The sequence below is a fragment of the Rhinolophus ferrumequinum genome, chromosome 18, assembly GCF_004115265.2.
Source record: "Rhinolophus ferrumequinum isolate MPI-CBG mRhiFer1 chromosome 18, mRhiFer1_v1.p, whole genome shotgun sequence".
Lineage (NCBI taxonomy): Eukaryota > Metazoa > Chordata > Mammalia > Chiroptera > Rhinolophidae > Rhinolophus > Rhinolophus ferrumequinum.
In genome coordinates, this window is record NC_046301.1 from 30,131,044 (window position 1) to 30,152,747 (window position 21,704).

At 37.1% G+C, this 21,704-nt stretch overlaps 1 protein-coding gene across 1 annotated transcript in view; it reads right to left on the bottom strand.

Annotated features, from left to right (window-relative positions):
* KIF13B (kinesin family member 13B) overlaps positions 1–21,704 on the bottom strand; it is a 167,007-nt gene that overhangs the window by 84,282 nt on the left and 61,021 nt on the right. Inside the window, exons 8-13 of the mRNA XM_033133863.1 lie at positions 20,322–20,456; positions 18,262–18,374; positions 16,654–16,765; positions 10,600–10,812; positions 9,112–9,222; positions 5,892–6,026 (exon numbers count right to left, since the gene is read on the bottom strand). Coding sequence (XP_032989754.1) covers positions 5,892–6,026; positions 9,112–9,222; positions 10,600–10,812; positions 16,654–16,765; positions 18,262–18,374; positions 20,322–20,456 — 819 coding nt within the window. The remainder of the gene's footprint in view (positions 1–5,891; positions 6,027–9,111; positions 9,223–10,599; positions 10,813–16,653; positions 16,766–18,261; positions 18,375–20,321; positions 20,457–21,704) is intronic.

A 21,704-nucleotide genomic window follows, 5' to 3' on the forward strand; every position in this document is an offset into this window, starting at 1 on the left:
AACCCTGATTACACTTAGTACCCCAATTTACTGTTGTGGATGAAAACGGGGCTCCGTAATAAATCTGACCAAAAGTAACCTCACAGGGTGATCTGATCATAAACTTCCTAACTGGGCGGGTCATGGTAGGTAGTCATGCCCCAGGCCTAGAAAAGGTTTATGTTTGCCTTAAGCCAGCCCTGTCCATTGTTCTTGTATATCTAAGTTAACACACCTTTGAAATACCAGAGTAATCCTCTTTTTCAGACCCCCTGAGGCGTAACCTCAAGGTTCCCTCAAGGTTCCCTCAAGGGAACATGTAATTTTGTTAACTATCCTGTACCTTGCTTTCTCCCACCTTCATGTAATCTTCTTTACTTAATTTCAAATGTATAAAAGAAACTGCAAAACTGTCATTCGGTTGAGATCTTGCTTCCTGGCATGTCGTCAGTTTGGCTCAAATAAACTCATAAAAATTCCCTATGGGTTTGGCTATTCCATTGATACTATCTATTGCACAAATGTTGTTTTAAAATTATCAGAGAAAAGACACTAACTCAAACATGCAATGATCTACTCCAAAGTCTACAAGAAAATTTTCATTTTTTCAACAAGTATTGAGCACCTATTTTGAGCTGGGCGACGAACCACTGGAGATAAAAGACAGACAAGGTCCCATACACTATAAGAGCATACACTATAAATGGCAACAAAATCTCTCATTTTACTTTGCAATCTATTCTGATCTGGATAAAGATTCACTGGAATCTCAAATACTGAGTTCCAAAAGCTCAACTCTGCCAAAACTTTACTGTCTGATGCTTAAACAAGTTAAACAATAAGCTTTTTGGTAAGTTCTTCCTATAGTGTTCTAAATACTGCGATAAAAATAGTGATGAGAAAAAAATAAATATCATAGTTTGGTATAGAAGTTTTATCTAATCAGTAACTAAATGCTGTGACAGTACAAAGGAATCAAAATAAGATAAAAGTTCATCAGGATAGCTTTTTAGTCTGTATGTCATACATGGGTATAATGACAAAAAATACTAGTTTTAGGGAAAACTTTAGCAAATACAAAGTACTACATTTAAAAATTTAGAAATAATCAAAGGATAGGAATGGCTTTTTAACCTTTTTTCATCCATTTAAATTTAATTTCACCAGAGATGATCAGTTACCGTTGTTTCCCCGAAAATAAGACCTAGCCAGACCATCAGTCTAATGCATCTTTTGGAGTAGAACTTAATATAAAACCCGGTGGTGGTGATGATGTGATGTGATGTGATGTGATTGACGTGATGTGATATAAGACCGGGTCTTATATTAAAATAAGACCGGGTCTCATATTAATTTTTGCTCCAAAAGACGCATTAGAGCTGATGGTCCGGCTTGGTCTTATTTTTGGGGAAACACAGTAACTATTCTATAAATTTACTTAACCTTGCTTCCTTTATGAATCAACTATCTATGTGGCTCTTTTGAGAATCTGTCTTTGATTAGCCAAATCCTTAAAAGGGGGAAAGACAGGGCATATGCGTTGGTGACATATTTCACAGGGTGGCTTTTCCTATCCTGCTAGCAGGAAAAATAGCATTATCAGTACAGCCTGGGCTTTCTCATCTCTCAGCTTTCTCAATATTTCTGAAGGAAAAGGTAAGTAACTGCCTGGGGCAACAAGCAGAAAAGTATTTGTTACTCTTTACATATCTAAATAGTCAAAATTCTTAACAAAGAAGTCAGCCTGGTGGGCATAGCTCAGTTGGTTAGAGCATAAGCTCTGAACAACAGGGTTGCCAGTTCAATTCCGGCATGGGATGGTGGGCTGCGCCCCCTGCAACTAAAGATTGAAAATGGCAACTGGACTTGGAGCTGAGCTGAGCCCTCAACTAGATTGAAGGACTACGACTTGAAGCTGATGGGTCCTGGAGAAACACACTGTTCCCCAATATAAAGAGAGAGAGAGAGAAGAAAATTAAAAAAGGAAAAAAAGCAAAGCAAAATCTTAAAAAAGAAAAAAAAAAAAAGAAGTTACCCTGGCTTAAAGAACCAAGACTCTCAAGACAGCTTTTCTGGAATGGAGGTGAAGAAGGAAGGAAAAGTATCTTTCTGTCTTTTACAAATTCAAATTCTACATGAGATGAGCCACACTGCTGCCAACCAAAAACTTCTAAAATGCCACAACTGTGTCTTATTCATCTTGGGTTCCTGAAAGCCTCGCCCACAGCTCCATAGACATAGAATGGTGGTGGCCCCTGCCATTCTGATCACCTCAGTTGGTGACTGTGAATACTGGCAAAGACAACAGGCAGTTTGCTTGCAATGGGAACTATGCTATAGGGTCCCTGTGCTTTGAAGCTGCTACTGAATCACTGCTGCAAATCCTTCTCAAGTGTGCCTATGTATAATCTGCCCCCAAATCCTTCAGAATCACCAATGCTTTCCCAGCCATTAATAGCTGACTTGTGTGTATGGTGTCAGACGGGTACTAGACTTATTGAGGTGATCACTTTGTAAGTTCTATAAATGTCTCATCACTATGTTGTACACCTAAAACTAAAGTAATATTGTATGTCAACTGTAACTGAAAAAATTGTTTAATTCTTTTAAAAAATAGCTGACTTGTGGAAGAGTAGATCCAGAACCGCATAAGCCAAACAGCTCTCCTGAAAGTTTGGTGGATAATTTAGGGGTGTGATTAGCATCAATCATACTACGATCCCATTTCTATACTTAAAAAATATGTATCAGTATAAATGTAGACACATACATATAGGAATAGATCCAGAGGATACAGATGAAAATATTAAATATTAACTGTGGTCATCTCTGGGTGTTGGAATTTGGGTGCTAATCCCCCCTTGTTTTTCTAATATATTTATATAAAACTTTTAGAAAAAACAGTATATTACTGCCATAATGTTTTTAGGCTCTTCTCTCTAGGAGCTAGGCTCATGTTAGAATAAATCTCTAAGTTCACCTCAGAACTCCAGGCAGACCTCGCTTTGCACGAGTGTGCGGAAGCATAAAAACAATTGTGCAAGGAAAGCTTACTAGTAATCAATGGGGAAAATTGCAATTATTCTGTGACTTTTAAAAATGTCTGTAAAAACATTAAAAATTCTCTTATTGTTATAATGTACAGGGAAGTGAAAAAATAGTAAAGCTAGTATTTATTTAGTATGCTATAATTTTAAAAGTAGAAACACTGAGAAGCAAAACATTTTATTTCTTTACAAAAAGCTTATCCAGAGTTGTCTGAACAGTACTTGCTGCGTTCTTCTCAATACGTAACTTACCATACAAAGGGAGCATATTTTTCCATGACTTGGCAAACTGTCACACTCCTTTCTAACCTTCTATCATTTTATCCTCTATGCTTTTGGTGTTGCAAAATATACCAGTGAGTTCCTTATCTGAGTGTTTTCTGGTTATCACTCCCTTGAAACACCTTTATTCTTATCGTCACAACCACTTGCATTATTTACATCAGTACGTTCACCTTTACTGCGCTCCTCTGGCTGAGCATCTAGCATCTCATGAGTGGCGGCAGTGTCAACATTATTTATGAAATTGTGGTAACTAGAATTTGTGTATATGGACCCGTACAAAGAAAGGACTCCCGATACATGCAAATTAGATACAGAATTACCTTGGAGTTACGTTCTGTTTATGGTTTAGCCACTATACCTTGCCTCTGCCAGTTCTAGACAGAACACATATATGGAGGATTCTGTTCTGGAAGAGAACCATATAACTTGGGAGTAGAAAGAATGTTAGAGAGATCTTAATCCAGTCCCCTCGTTTTACAGATGGGATGTCAAAGGTCACCCAGAGATGTGAAGTCATCTGCCCAGCATCTAAATCGACTGGAGAATTTGAAAGCAAAGAAATTAAAAAAAAAAAAAACGCTGGGCCTCCAAATTCCTCTATCCCACATCATGGTGTCACTTTACTGAAGCAAAAACTGTTCTTGGACTGAGATCAGCATCCTTTTGAACGTGCTTGGTCATGAATACTCTTGTCATGGGGTTAGCTTGGGCAGTGAAGAAATCAACACTGTCTCCAATTCTGCCAAAACAGGGCTGACCACACAGTCTGAAACAGAATCCCAACACCTCCACACAAGACGACCAGAAATATTTTGACTACTCTCCAAAAGTCTTTAAATAGTTTCTTTGTTTAACTTTTTAGTTAAGGAACAGATATAAATCAGGTTTTTTCTTGTTGGGTGTGTGTGTTTGTGTGTTCCAATTTGAAATTCGCCACATCAGAAAGAAAAAGAATTCATAGTTCGGAGAAATAAAAAGGGCAGACTATTGAAGTCCTATTGTAATACTGCACCTCTCCTAACACATATGAATATCTATGGCTCAAATTCTAACACAAAATGCTGCCAACACTGTTTAGAAGCACAGTAAGTGATGAGTAAGATAAGGGTCAGATACGTAAGGTACCACAGAGAGTATCAAATGTGAAAATGGTACGTGAAATATTTTATATATGTACACTGCTTCTGTTTACATAGTGTTTCTTTATATCCAATCTCACTTACTCCTCACAGGAACCCCATGAGGTAGCCAGACAGAGAAAACTTCCGTTTATAGAAGAAGCATCTGTAGACGGGAGGGGGCAAAGGACTTGTGATCAGACATCTGTGAAGTAGTGGTACGGGACCAGAAACACAGGCCATCCCCCTCGTACTCCAGCGTTCCTCCCATTACACCACAATACCTGCGAGCTCACACATGACTGTATGTATCAAAGACACGACTTAATGCACAGTGTAATAAAACGTGGTATTCAAAATTACACCAAGCAATTATCCTGGGATATTTTTGATAAAAACTGGGCAACTAGCCAATGCATCATGAATTCTTTAGTCTCTTTGGAAATGAAACCACACAATTCTCTAATTTTACAGCAGCTTCCAGTTCTCCCAGCTCATTATCTTTACTTTCCTAGTCACCTTAGTAAAACCCACACATATAGTTCCAATGGGGGGCGGGGGGGGAAATGTCCTCCTAATATTTACTAACTTCCTGTTAGGGTCATATAGTCCATTATATAATTCATTTATGCTCTGGGGTTAATAAAAACAAGTTCTGGGAGCTACTCATAATTTATGTAGTGTCTCAGGATTCATCAAGTCGTCTCCTGTCTTCCTGGTAGGTCCTGCAGTTTACAGAGCTCAATGTCTATCAGTATTTCTTTTCTTTCTGTTCCATACTCTGACATTCTCAGTCTCTACGTAACTTACTCTCTCTTTTTTTATAAGTTGATAATCCAAACTTTTTAATTTTCCTAAGAGTTAGTGGAAACACAAATTTCATATCAAGTGGTCCTAGGAACATAACTCTTCTTGTAAGCTAACAAACCACTCACAAAAAGGTGTGTTTCATAGAAACCACAAAAGCTTTAGTCTACTAATGAGTAAAAAAAGGCAGAATATTTAAGTCCTATTCTAATATTCTTTAAGCTTTAAAGTTAACTACTTAACTCCACATACGCTAACAAACCACTCACAAAAAGGTATGCTTCATATAAACCACAAAAGCTTTCATCTACTAATGAATCATTTAGTTTTAAAAGTCATTTTTTAAGCTTTAAAGTTGTCTACTTAACTTCCTACTAGTTACTATTAAATAATAGTAGCTAAGCTATTTAATTTGTTAGAAATAATATCAGAATATCACTTTTTATATTACTAGGTTGAATGACATCACCCGAGAACTAAAAAAGGGAAACTATTCCAGAAACCCAAGATGTTTCTACACTACAGCTTATTCAAATAAAAACAATTTGCTAATTCATTATTTTTGAGTAAGAGTGGTTCTCTAAGGTTTAAAAAAATGTTGTGAAACACAGTTCTATTTCATGGCAGGAAATAGTAGCAAAGCCTGACACTTTACCTTTAAATAGTAAACCAGAAGTTCATTGAGAGCAGGATCAGCATTCAGATTAACAAGGAAACATTTATCATCCCCAACTTTAATTCCAGAAGATTGAAGGGATATTCCGAGACTCTCAAGTTGTTTCTGTCGCTCCTGTAAATGTATTAAAGAAGTATTCATTCCACAGCTATTGAAGCAGTGAGATACTTTAATTAAGAGTAGGATTGAAATCGATTTTTAAACAGTAATTATTATAGCCAATTTAAAATTTGTTTGTTTGTAAACTAGCTCATGAAATAATATTAAATGAATATTAAATAATTCAAAAGTAATATTAAAGGAGATTACAGTATATCAATTTGTGCACTGGAAAAACCTGGAAGAAAGCACAAAGATATTAACAGTGGTTTTTCCTGGATGACTGGATCTCAGTTAACATAAATTTTCTTTGTAATAATCTTTCTATATTTTCTATAAGTAAATACTACTTTTGTAATACAACAGTTTCTTCTACTTACACTCGTATTCTGACTTATTAATTCTCACCTTGGAAACAAAGAAAAAATTGAAAGAGGCAGACCACCTCTGTACACTTGTTATTATTTGTTTTGTTGATGATAGCTGACTCTGGGTGCTGAACACACAATGTGATATACAGATGCTGTATTACAGAATTGTGCACTTGAAACCTATAGAATGTTACTAACCATTGTCACCCCAATAAATTCTAATTTAAAAAAAAAATAAAAGAAAGTGGCAGACCGGGTTTCGCCCAAAGGCATATTTGCCAAACCCTGAGCTTTGTCAAGAGTTTGATTTCACTTCAGTGTGCGTTTCTTAATGAGAATAGAAAAGACTAAAAAAAGAGACAATTTGGTATTGTAGATATGGCACGGGGCTTAGAAATTAGTCAACTTTAGTTCTGTTCATTTACTTGAATATATTACTGAACACACACTTTAAAAACAAAAAGATACAGCCTTTTTTCTTGAGGATCTTACAGTCATTAAGTAATAAAACTATACACAAAAAATTGAATGACAGTAAACTATTACATAACTTAAGGGTGCAAAGGGTACAGATAGTTTCCACAGGAATTCAGTGGCTGGGATGGTCTGTAGGGGGCTGGCCTACTAGAGGAAGATGCCACAGAGCTTCAGGCCTTACGGAGAACCTGCATGCCTTGGAATGGAACCCCCCAAAATAATGTGAAAAGTCCTTCAAAAAAGTAATCCATTGAACTTAGTTCACCCAAATGTTCCCAAAGTTATCTGAACACGAACCATTTGTTTCCCCCAGAAGGCTTTCTTAACAATTTCTGGCTCTCCTGCCCGAAATACATTTTGGGAAACGCTCGTCTATTTTGGAAAGAGGTCAACCATCAACTACCAGGTCTTGCGCAGCAGTGGGAGAGAAGAAGAAAGCTCAGCAGCATTGAAGCCTGGGGGCTTGGAGAGATAAGGTATTGAAAGAGGTGTCAGATAAAATCAGGCTCAGTCCCCAAAAGGGACACGTGAGAAAGGGAGAGAAGAGTTAGGTAAGGAAAGATGCACAAGATAAGATTCACCAGCACTGCCGTCTCACTTAGACCTCCCTGCTCTGTATCAGCAAAGCAACCCAACTACAAGAGCACTTCAAAGTCAATGTTTTACCTTTGCGGTGGCTCCAAAAGGCTCACACAAATTAGTTCCCAATTGGACAACTAGTAGAATGACTTATAATTTATGAAAAACAGAAAGTGAAATATGTTACAAGAAATAAAGTTTATACACTGGTGTATTCTCATCTCTGTAATTTGGGAGATATGCTTTAAAATAACCCAGTGGGGGGATACAGATAAGACAAGATTGCTCCTATGTTTTTAATGAAACCTGGTGATGATGGGTACATGTGGTTATACTCTTACCAATTTTTAAATTGGCTATAATAATTAGTGTTTAAAAATCGACTTCAATGCTACTCTTTACTAATATAAATACAGAGGATGCCAAAAAAATATATACACTTTACAAGAAAGGAAAACTGTATTAAAATTATAATACTCAATATATACTGATAAGAAAAGATGAATACAAGTCACATTTGACTTCTGCAATTACAAGAGGTGCCCAAAGTGGTTACCATCAGCGTCCAGACACTTCTGATTACTGTGAACTACTGCTTGAGCCACATTGCCCAAAGTGTCCACTTGTATCCATTTTTTCAGCACCCCCAGTATAACATCCACTTTATGCTACATAATAGTAGTACTGTGCTACAACATCTGAGGTATAGACTGGTTCTGGAAAGCACACTTAAAGATGAATCTACCAGGTGACAGAAGTAGTAGCAAGTTCTATATATCTGCTCATATCGGGGACAGGTGAAAACACTAGATATTTTTACCTTTAAAAAAGGAAAGGAAGAGGCATCAGTGAGTTTAAAAACCTGGATAATAATAGTCTCATAGGGCTACTGGAGGATTAAATAAAATACTGTATTTAAAAGTGTTTAACATAGGGCCCAATACATATGTATATCCAATAAATACTGGCTATTATTGTTATTATTAGTTACTACATACAAGTGGGACACTTACTCTCTTAGCTTTGGAAGAACAAACTAAGGCCAGTGAGCAGAAATGAAAGAATGAAAGAGTTGTATTGACCAGCTACTATTAGAGTTGTCCAATCATGAAAAGACTGCTTGACGGGGTACTGGACTCCACATTACCATGTTTCTAAAACAGAGGCTGAAAGCCACTGCGTAAGTCTTTTATTACGGAGACAGTTGGATGTTTTAGGATTCTGTCCAAGGCTAATGTTCCCACCGTAAGATTTAAAAACTCTATATGAAGTGTTCTAAAAATGAGAGATGGCTACCTCAGATTTAAGTATTTCATATTACTATTACTGAGTTGTCATGTGCAAGCAAGCATCTCATAGCCTAATATCTACTACTAATAATTTTGTGGTTTGGGAAAGTTCCTTAGGTCTACAAAGCACTTAATAGAATTTGGTGTTCAGAGCCAGAGGCTACAAAATAGTTATTGCATAAAAAAAAACTTTTTACAACCCTAAAAAATTATTTCTTACATAATTAACAATTAATTATGTCTTATTTTATCCTGCAAGTTATTAATGGTGCTAGATTTACCATCTTCGAAGCTGAAAATCAAACAAGGAACCAGAAACACCATGAGTTGGTCCCACTGTAGAGACCGCCCCGAGGTTTCTCGCTTTCATCAGGAAGCACCAACCTGAGCAACCTCTTCAGTCTTCCTTAATTTCTCCTCCCAGGTCACAGTCATTTCCTGGATTAGCTTCTCTGACTCTTCCAGCCGGTCTTTTAGCTCTGGAGATTTCATTGCCTATAAGCAAAATGTTTATTTCATGAAATGTCTGTACGATGCCCTAACAAAAGAATTAGATAAATCCAGAAGGACAAAAGTTACAACCTGCCTCCTCTCGGCTCTCAGGCTCGCTGAGGTCTCTGATCCACCTCAGACATAACGTCACTGACACACAGCACCCGACTGTGTGAGTCCCACAAACTCATCCAGTCATCTAACATGGGTTTGAATGGAAACCGTAACTTTTTCCTTTTCCCCCAACCTATTCTTACTGTAAAGATCTAATCACATTTAAGGAGATAGTTCAAACTATCAAGCGCTTATTTTTAAAACCCCAGGAGGTCCTATGTTTAGATTCCTCCACATGATTCATGCGAGTCTTTATTGATGACTATTGATGTCTTTATTTATTCAAGGGCATACCGACTCAAGGTGTACATGTTGCAAACTGGATGGTGTTAATAACAGGAACACAGAAACAAAATTTCAAAGAATCTTGATGAATTGTAAAATTATTCCTATACAAATAGGATAAGATTCAAAAGGTAAAAATATGATCAAGGCAACAAGTTTTGACCATGTATTTTACCCATTTGCTACCAGAAAACATGTTCTGACAAAGAGGGCTATGGTTCCATCCCAAGGAAAGAGTCCCACTGTGCGGGGAAACTGTAGGAACAGAAATGCTAATTAAAGGAGGGATCCCAAATCTGATATTTTATTCCTCTTTTAACAAGAGGATGAACACTCAATTCAATTGTAGGTTAGAATTGTGTAGGTTTCAAATTCAGTAATGGAACAGAAATATCATACATTATAAAATGTTCAAGAACAGTGGAAATAGAGTACCACTAAATAGGTGGGTACTTCTGTTATAAAATATTTTTCCTACAAACATAATTAACCCACAACATGGAAAAACTAGATTATTATGGTGTGACAGACTTTAAGATTTCCATTCTGACTTCAACCAGTGAACAAAAGATACAACAAAAACCTGTTTGATTCCTCCTCCAATTAGTCTATACCCACTCTCCACCATTTTCTGCATTAAAATTAAATTACATATATTCCGTTTCAAGCCTCTCTCTTTTCCTCTCCCTTGTTCTATTATACCTCTTCTCTCGTCTCCTGCCTACACTGTGGAAAGAAATATTCTCTCAATGCCCTTTATCCTCTCCTCTTATTCAATACTTAAACACCTGTAAAAACTCTCCATTTCAACTACGACATTCTATCTCCCTTTATTACTCATCTCAAATTTCTCTTCCTATAGGAAATTCAAAAATTCTGAGTGGAGTGCTCATCACTTCTGGCTAAGGGGAAGAAAATTCAAGTTCTAACTTTACCACATTTTCCTAGACCCAGAAAGAGACGCTGGGATGTGCCTTATACCTCTGCTTTGGTTAGCTGGTCTCGGAGTTTTTCCACTTCTTCCCGGAGATCCCGGATAATTCGCGCATTAGGATCCTCATTCACCACGGCGTGGTTCACAATGTTCTTGGCGCGATCTGCGTACCGCAGTGTTGAAAGCGTTTCATCATAGTTATCAGCTGCCGGACTCACAGTAGCCACCATGGCCGTCTTACTGTTACCCCCGAGACTGTCCTAGGGGAGAAGAGAAATTAAGCAGAAATATAAAGGTGGAAGGAAACATGACATGAGAAAGTTGAAGGTAGAAATGGTGAGCTAACATCCCAAGGTCAAACAGATATTGAAGGACAAAGTCTGGACTAAAATACAGGTATACTGACTCCCAATCCCATGCTCTTTCTTATCTGCCAAGCTACTTCTGTAAAAGGGAGTGATGGTTTTTGAGAAAGGACAGGAAAATACAATGAAGTCTACATTTATTTTAGTTTAATAAAAATTAACTCTAAGTCAATTTGTGCTCTTTTAACAGGCAACATGATACGATAAGTCAGCAGACTACTCAGAATAAAAAAGAATGATTTCTTAAATGTTCATAAATTTTTCCTTGCATGAATTGAACAATTGTGATATTATTTGTTATCTGATCAAAGAGTAATTACCTACAATCTATATAACACCATGTACCTGGAATCTCTGAGAAGCCTAAATAGTGGCTCAGCAAGTGTTATTGTTACAAGCTATCAAGCACCTTGCAAATTCTTTAAAAACAAGAAGGTACAATTACAGTCTTATAAAACAAAAGATACATTGAAGGTACTTCATTTTATTCCCTCTGATAGCACTTCAAAAACAAACACAGGCTTCATGTTCCACACAACCACTTCTACAGTCCAGAGAAGGGTGCTGAAAAAAAGTTACTACTTGCCTTATACTAAAACTGGTAAGTACAGTGAAATGGACTTTAGAACGGGGTCCAACAAATTCAAACAACGACTTCACTTGAGAACATTAAAAATAACTAGATATAACTCAGAATTACACTAGACTTGGGAAACTAAGTCTACCCCACTCCACTTCACCATACAACAGCTGTGGCAGGCAGCCTCTCAGATGGCCCCCAGTGATCCCACCTCCTGGTAGTCAAGCTCTGTGTCATGCCCTTCCCTTGAGTGTGGGCAGGACTTCTTGATTTGCCCCTAAGGAACAGAACACAGCAGAAGTGATAGCATGTCCTTCTGAGATTAGGTTATAAAAAGACTGTCATGGTATTTCTCTCACTCTGGGGGAAACCGCTGCCATGAGGTGAGCTGTTCCTGTGAAAGGACCACAGGAGTGAGTTTGGAAACAGATCTTCTGACGCCTGCCAACAACCACTTCAGTAAGCAGAGCAGATCCAAACCCATAAGCCTTGAGATGACTGCAGCCCCTGATGACACTTTGATGGCAGCCCATGAAACATCCCAGCCAGAGCCCCTTAGTTAGGCCACACCCAGAATTCTGACTCTTAGAAGCTGTGAGATAATAAATGACTGTCATTTCCAGCTGTTAAGGTTTAGGAGTAATCTGTCACACAGCAACATATAACTACTAATACACTAATATGCCATCCCAGGATGAGTGGAATTACCGCAAAGAATAGATTAAGTACCCTCTTTCAGTAACAGAATATCACTGAATTACAGATTCTCAAGATAGGAGAGAATACTCAAACAGGTCTGTAATAGGTAACTCACTAGGTTACAAGAAAGCCAACGTTACCTTTGGGTAGCATTAACCAATATAAAATTCTTACTTTTCAAGATATTAACTTTTTCAAATCTCAATATACCTAAAATTCGTTTGAGCAATCTGTGATTTATACAATCTTCGTGCGTAGACTTTATTTAGTCCTCAGCCTTTTGTGAATTGGATTATCAGTATCGGCATCTTACTGATGAAGAAAACAGAGGTTTGTTCTGACAAAAGAGGTTCAATACCTTGCCTAAAGATCCAGAACTAGTAAACTGAACAATATTCTAGTCTAGTTGTATTTTACTTTCAAGTCCAATATGACTTCTACTCCCCCACAGGTACCCACAGTAACACAGTAACAAAACAACACTTGGCAACACCCAGAGAGTTCAGACCTGAGGAATAAGGAAGGTGACCTGACATCTTTCCAAATTATTTTGCCCGAGTGCCAAAAACAAGATCATTCCCTATGCATACCTAACAGTTCCATATAATCACAGACAATATGACCATGTATTTATCCATTACTGAAAATGGGCTTTTCCACAGAAAACATAGCTAATAAATCTTTGAAGGAAATATACTTTCATGCAGAAAAGGTAAGGAAATATAAATGATCTGAGCTTTCGGAAACAAACGTGACTTCTGCAAAGCCTGTATGATTGCTTGCTTCTATCTCACATTGCTGGTGGCCAGCTTTGGCAACTTCCAGGAAAATGTCAAGGAGAATTCCATGCACATTAATGGAATTCCAGTGCCATATAGAAAGATCAGAGGAATTACATCTCAGATTGCAATTCAGGAGTGCTGCCCTTCAAGAACCACTGCATTCTGTTAGCCCACATGAGCAGCAAATGTTACTGGGTAGAGGGGGATATGTAACAATAAGTACCAAAGGAGAAAAGCATACACATTGTGCTTCAATTTGTGCTGAGAAAAGGAAACCTGGCAAACAACAAATACTTGGTATGTTAAAAGCCCTTGTGCGTGAGCAACAACAGTACTGCTTGTATTCAAAAATGGCCACAGGCCATTAGCGAAAAGGAAATGGCAACAAAAGACCTGGCACTCAGTCAAGGAGAAAGTATAACGCTTCTTGTTTACTCTTTAATTGTTTAATTAGACAAATCAGCGAGCTTTGTTTGTAATGTAGCAATTGCAAATTAAATGGATTTAGGAAAGAAATTTAATTTGGGGAAGTCAGAATTTTTTTAAGCTGAAAGAACACTTTGAAGCCATTTAATCAAACTATTTCATTTTACAGACCGAGAAATTGAGACCCAGGAAGATTGACAGACTTACCAAAGGTCATAATGCTAGTTCAGACCAATTATTCATTAATTCATTCAACTCCTTGTTTGCACAACAGGGCAAAAGACTGGTCTTGAAAAGTTAGGGAAGACTCCCAGAGAAAGTGACATTTGAGACCTTAAGATGAATAAGCATTACCCAGGTAAAGGGGAGGAGGAGGGTAGTAGAAGATGGAAGAGAGGAGGAAGAATGTTCCAAACAGAGTCACTTAGCTAGAACTGATGATACCAAGAGCAAAAGATGAACGAGCAGTAGGGAGGGGTCTGATTACAAAGGGCCTAGTAAACTATAAATCATTGAAGAATTTGGACTTCATCATCAGGGCTTCTGGAGAGCTATTGAAGAGATTGAAGTTTATGAAGGGTATTAATTTAGAACTATTGCAACCTAATTGTAAAGAATGGAATGGACTAAGAAAGCTCGAGGGAGAGGTTTTAATCATCCAAATGAGAGATGAAAGTTGCCTTTATTATGTAAATGGCAATAAGAATGGGAAAAAGTGGATGAATTTGAAAGATAATCATCATTGGAGCTTCTGTTACCAGAAGTTACTTGATGTTAAGAGACCCATGTTTAGAAGGTTACACAGAAAGGCAAAATCTTCTTAATACGAAATAGTTCCCCACTGACCACTCAACCCTCCCTGAGAGGAAAGCACTCCTATCTATGCCCCACCAAGTATATCAATATCTCTCCAACTCTCAGATGTTATAAACATCAACAGCAAAACATAAGTATAAAGCAAATACAAGGCAAAAAAAAAAAAAAACTTTTAAAAGAAATTGCAGATCTTATAAAGGATGAGCAATTTTATGAGTACTATTTAAATTACGTTGGAGAATATCAGAAGCATACCAAATGGAACAAGGATTAGGGAGGTAGGCTAATTAAGAACTAGGAAAAACTAACAGAGACATAAAATCCACTTCAAAGGAAAATGATCTGTGTTATCAATGGATTCCAAGAGGCCTTTGGGAAAACTGTTAAAACCCTGAAATACGTTTTGCATAAATGCTCCTACTTATAATCTTACTGCAAAAGTCAAACGTGATAAAGAAGATCACATAGTTTTTAAGAAAAAAAATGACAAAAATTAAGGAAAGTATTCATTTTTGTACCCTAAGAATTAACATATGAAATTTACAATTATAACCTAATCATACTAAACAGAAGATAAACTGAACTTTTTAAAAACACGTTTAGTTTTGTTCTTCAAGTTGAAGTTTTTTCAATAGTTTCTATCAATGTTTGATAACAATCAAGTACTTCTCCTTCTAATGAAAAGTAACCTTTGATAACAGCATAGCCTAAGCAAAAAAAGATGGCAGCGAAGCGGGCCCTGGATTCCGATTTTGTTTCTGACTCTATTTTCTCATCTGTAAAATGGGAATACCATCATTTATCTTCCCAGGAGTAAATAAGATAATACATGTGAACCACTTAGCATGGTATCAGATTCTCCTCAAACATGTTCTCCTGGCCTTTAGCCTATGGAATGGCCACTGAATAATTACCTAGGCCATTTTAACTATGTCAATTAATTTAACAAAAGATATTTCCCATTGTTGATTTAAATAAAATAGCAACATTGAAACAACAGGACAATGAATATTCTGTCTTTTAAATCAGGCATATCCAGGGAATACTCATGAATGATCAGGAAATGTTTCTGTGGAAAGTGAGGCGGAAATGAGTATCTTATTAAGATTTCTTCTGGAAATTAAATAAACGAGATTTCAAGGTTAATTATTAACACATGAACACCAGTAGAATTATTTCCTCAGTAGTGAAATGTTTTGTAATATCCCTTTAATTCAAGAGTTATTCGAAGTGGCTTTTAATTATGAAATTGTTTATCCTTTTGTTTTACATGTCAATTTTACTGCATTTTGGTCAAATTACATTTAATAAAGCATGTTCAAATGGTGTACAGTTTTGGAAAGTAAACTTGAATACCAGTAACCCTTTGAGAGGTTGTAGAAACTAGAAGAAAATCCTATTCCCTTTACAAACACAGTTCTCTAAAGAAGCCGTGGACTAAGTCAAAGTAGGGTCTTCTACTAAAGCTACTTAAAGGCTTGTGTTTAAATCATCTTCATATTCTCAACCCCTAGCACAGTGAATAACAGGTGTTCAATACATTCTTCATCAATGAGGAAAAAACCCTCACAAGACTAAATGGGGCTCATAGAATTATTTCTCCATTTAAAAAAATAGAAAACAGTTATCAGGAAAATATTTTGTTCCAGGTTGGCCACTCGGTAAAGAGTCCAACTATCATGAGCTTTTTATCCTCTCATTCCCAGACCAATATGCAATTCACCAAGGTTAAACGGAACCTCGAAAACTAGAAGAAACCTGGGAAGTCTCTCTTTTCCCCAAACTCCTATTACACGTTATTACTACCTCTCCCATGGAATCGCTCACTCATATTATAATATTTTGTGTATTTACCGTGTCTCCCTTACTAGATTCTGAGCAATTAAGAGGGCAAAGAATGTTTTACATTTCTTTATGTTCTCCTCACAGCACTTCACAAAGTTTTTTTTTCTTTTTCATTTGCATTTCTCTTATTTACCGAACCAACCAATGAATGGCTATGTGATTTACTCTGTATCTTAACAGCTATAAAAAGTTGAAAGCAAATCAAAATATCATGAGCAGTCTTGAAGTTAAATAGAAAAATAAGGTCCAAAATGCCAGTCAAACAAAAGGAGTCTGTAAGACAGTAGAAATTCCTTCTCCATGATTCACACAGCTATTAGTTTAGCACTAGGTCATTTTTCTATTCCCCAAACATCTCAGAGGCAATTGTGCAATACAGAGTGCCCAAAACTCCCATTGCTTCCAGGTTTTGGTGAATTAGGAAGAAACCTATGCTTAATCAATTAGAATTATGATTATCATATAAGAGCCTAATGATTATATAAAATTGAACACTGATGGAGAAGAAGATAATTGGGAGGGACTAATATTCTACTCGTTATTCTCCCTATTGCCAACCACCAAGAGGATGGGGAAAAAATAACTTACTTTGAGCAGCCAAGTGAGAACTGAGTCACGATATGGAACAAATTTATTCTTGTTTTTGCCAGCACTCTGATCTGCTAGGGCTGAGATAACCAGACCGAGGGTTGTGAGGGACCTGCATGATAAAACAAACCGTAAGGATCATAAAAAACTCAGTATATCAAATGTCACGTTTCAGCACAAAGACTGAAACATCCAGATGCCTTTGTACCTGCATGAAAACAGCACTGTTGTCAGCATTTTGCTGTTTAAAATCACAAACTCTAAAAGCTGCTGTCCCTCTACTACTAGTGTAAGCAATAAAATTGCTTAGCTCAGTTATTTTTTTCTTTTTCATTTTTGTAAATAAAAATGTGAGCTGTAAACCTCTGGGTCAAGATATCGACACAAACACCACATATCTTTAAGAAAGGAAGCCACACATGTCTTATTAGGGAGACCACTTCATGGATGGTGCAGATGCCTGACCACTGCACTGTACTCCTGAAGCTGAAGCTGAAGCGGAATAATATTGTATGTCAACTATAATTTAATATTTATATAGTCACAGGATGTGGAGTACAGCATAGGGAGCAGAGTCCATGGAATTGTAACAGCTACATACGATCTCAGAGGGGCAGATTGCGGGCGGGGGGGTTATCACTTTGTGAGGGAAGCCACAAAAACGATACAATTAATTAAAACATAGTACAAGGCAAAAGAAATTCTCTCTATATAATACATATGTATCATATTACACATGTTGTTATATATTATATACAGTACATATATATGTGACATATGTACATATACACGTCAGCATGCGGTAATAGCATAGCATGTGGATGATGGTGCTCTGTGATCTCCAGTTGGTTACTGGTGGACTCGTTACCTCACTATGTGTCCTTCTGTTCTGGGAGCCACGGGGATAGAAAAGATCCCTGCCCACAGGAGCTAATAATGTAGCTTGAGGTAGAAAATATAACCACATGAAGGAATTGGTGAACAGAACATGACTTCATAAAACCCTAGCTTCTTGGAATAAATAAGCACCACAGCACTTGTAAAGGGAAAGCCCGATGTGGCTCGTATCCAGGTTGTTGTCGGTTCAGACAGCGACACCCAGGTCAAGATCACCAGCTAGACGCTGATAGACTGATTCTCTTTGTTCTTTTCTGTAGCTCCAACCAGCGCTTTTCCACTGGAAGTGACTGTGCCCTGACAGGGAGCAGCTAGCAATGTCTGGAGATAATGTGGGTTGTCATCGAGAGTGGGGGACAGAGGTGGCAGATACTAGCGCCCCCTAGTGGGGAGAGGCCAGGAGTGTCCCCAAACATCGTGGAATGCCCAGGACCACTCCCAGGGACAGACTTGCCAGGCCCCAATCTCAATGAGGCTGCTCTTGAGAAACCCCTGACTTGACTGTGTCTGCGCTCCTCAGCCCCATCAGACATCTCATCAAAACATACAACAGGCTCGGGCCCATAAAAATATATACATCTGAAAAAAATTCTGAAAGATCTATTCATACTTTGAATCTGTCCAGAATCTTATTCTTTTAATAACCACAGAAGTCCCCCTATTTGGCTATGAATCAAGAAAGCAATAAAAGTAAGCTTCTGAACAACTTACTTGTTGATGTTGCTCCCCTCCTTCAACCTGTCACCGGCAGCTCCAGTTTTTGTTGCTCGCTCACTGCCGGCTAAATCAACCAAGCTCAGTTTGCCCACTTTCTCTCCAGACGTCTAGAAAGTAAATGGATAAATACTAATACACAGTTAAAGAATACCACAAGCGATGACACCACCTCTACAGAATGAGATTATAGAAACTCTTCATTAAGGAGTTCTTGACCGTTATTTCAAAATGAGTTTGTGCTGCTATAAAACAGCGTAAGAAAATTGTACAATCTAGATACAAAACTGTAGATACAAAATTATACACACCTCTACTAATCCAGACAGAGTGAAAGTTATTTCAGAAAAACAGTGCCCTTCCAAAATGGGACATTTTGAAGGGAACCCAATAAAATTTTCTTGATGGGAGTATACAAAACCACTTATAAGATATAAATTTTAATAGAATTTGAAACTATGCTTAAAACTTCATGAATATTTACCAATAATTCCAAGGGAAATATATTTACAATTTCTTACTGATACCAAAAAAACCCATTAATCTAACTTTCATAAATAGAAGGATCCCTTAAAAACTCAACACTTTCTAAAATTTTTCATATTATTCATATATAACAATTCCCTTATTTCATAATTCCAGGTCTTAAATTTACATATTTTTTCTAGTTATTTTATACACACACACACACATACTGATATTTTCCTTTATCAAAATGTTCCTTAACATCTAACATATTTTATACTTCAGCAGCAATATAAGAAATGTGGGAAAACAATGCCAAAATCTATAGATTAGATCATTTTTTAAAACTTCCCTTTACAATATACATTTATAGTTATTTCCATAAACATGTAGCTAACAAAAAGATATTCAGCTTTCCAAATCAAAAATACATTTAGTTTTTTAAAAAAAGTCTTTAGTATGTTTTTTGTTTTATGCTGAAAAGGAATAGGAAACAAAGAGCTTTTTGTTGTTCCACTAATCTTGCTGTGATGGTAAAAGAAGAAAAATATGCTTTCAGCAAATGAAAATCTTGCCAAAATATAACACTTTGCCAGGGTGATTATTTTAGCTTCTGGTATTTGAAAATGATTCACTGGGGGTAGGCATCAAAATAAAATACGTAAAGTTCATATTAAAAGTAAGAGGGAAACATAAATGTATGAGTCAACAGAGAAGTTTTCAGTGTGTACAAACATACACATTTCTGGCTCTGTTTACTCTTATAAGCTTCAAAACCAAGTACTTAAAAAACTATTCTATAAATCTAGCAAACATATAGTATTATTTCCCTAGTGCAATTTATTCTTCTAATACTTAGCTGCTTAGTAGAAGGTAATATTTCAAAAATATCTCTACTGAATCACCCACAGTATTAACATTAGCTTATACCGTTAGCCATCATAGCTTAAAGCTCAAAAAATGCTGTGACAGAGACTCTGGACCATCAGCTTGCATAACTTCTGTTCTACCTTCCTTTAGTTTCTCAGGCTTCTTTGCAGGCCAGGGTTCAGGATGTGACTTAGGTTCTGTCAATCAGATACACTTGCTTAAGATTTGGGAAGCAGAAGTCAAACAAAGGCCATCCCTTTACCCCGTTTTGGGTTTTTCTGCTGGCAAGCAGGATAGTGGAAGGATGAGGTTTTCTACAAGAGTGTCCCTGCACACTCTCTGCAGCTTCCAAGGTGCTAAGAAGCAGCTGCACCAACTTCTGGTGTCCTGGATCATAGCTATGGGGCGTGCTATGGGACTTACGGTTCACACTGCAGCGGGAGCAGCTCCTGGTCGATAAGATCTGCATAGCTATGGGAGTTATTCCTAGAGATTCAGTCTAGAACTCATTCCTCCTCAGATGTTCCAACAACTTTGTAATCACCCAAACCCCTCCTTTAAATCTCTTTCTGTTCACCTAGTGTGGCTTCTGTTTCTTGTCCTGTGTCCTAATTGATACACTTGTCCGGCTAGGGCTATACATCATGTAACACCTGAAGGGGGTAAGATAAACCATGACCCACTTTTTAAAAAAAGAGCTATAACATTAGCTGAATACCTACCCCAGACTTCACATCATACAAAGTATGTGTGAGTGTAATTTTGAAGACTGCATGGGACCGACTGCTCTCCTCATTCATGTTGGTGGCAGCAACGGTACGAGATTTGTTACCCTCAGACATCAAAGACTCAATGTCCTAAGTGGAAAAAAGTCACCGACACACATTTCATAATCTGGCTTATTCTTAATAATATTCTTAATATTAAAATTATTAATATTGAAACTCTTCAATACTACGAAAATTCATTACATGGTTCACTACTTAGTCAACCCTATTTGGCGTTCACACTTTGTTTTTCAATGACTACTAAGCCCCACAGAATGCAATAGCCATTACTATCTATGATACTATCTATGATATAAAAGACATTATTTTCTGTACATGCAGAATAAAGCGGCAGCTTTGACTGAGAGTTAGGAACGTTCAGAAGCGACATGTTGCGGCTCACAAGAGGGACAAATATGCCATGTCTGTCCTCATCTAATCTAGAAATTTGAAAAAATTTAGTGCCTTTCATTACAGAAGCAATAGAAGTTAAATCAAATTAGGTTAATGAGTACATAACAAACAAAAATCATTTGTCACCCCTTCATGGAGGCAGACCACCACATCACCACATTGGAATATATCTTACCAGACCTGTTTATAAAAATGAAAACATCAAGAGACTAACTTTCTGCACAGATTTACTACTTTGTCGCCATTACTGCTAAAAGGGAGACAGCACGATGCAATAAAGATCATAGCATCCTCATTTTAAAAAATGTTGTAAACTCTAAAACAGTTACATAACCAATCTGAATTTTAGTTTCACAAATAACAATACAGAGCTATAACATCATCTACCTTAACAAGGATTTTTTTTCCCCAATATAATCAACATTTATTCAGGGAAAAACAGCCACCAATCATCACTAATAATAAAATAATATACATACACATTCTCCTACAAACAAAATATATTTTCAGAGCCAAGCATGATGTTAGGCCCTGGAAGTACACACTGACAAGGGTATACTACCACTCTCCAAGGAACTACTTTCTTAACAAGAATTTTAATGGGACAAGAAAAATGATATGTGTGAAAGAGTCCTAGTTGCCTCCTTTTATCCAATCTTCTCCTCTTTTCAGTAGAGGAATCCAATCTTTTAATGAACACATTACAGCAGAGTTAAGGGACAACATTTCCCAGACGCCTTTGCAGTCTGGCCACATGACTAAGTGAATAAGAGGTAAAGTATAATACAGGTCATTGGGAATTCTCCTTAAAGGGAGTAGGCATGCTATCACATCTTGGTTCTAAAATTCATCTTGAACCATGAGCATAAGGGCATTACCATAGAGTTAGCAGGAATTGAGCATCTTTGGGGCCACCATACCAGA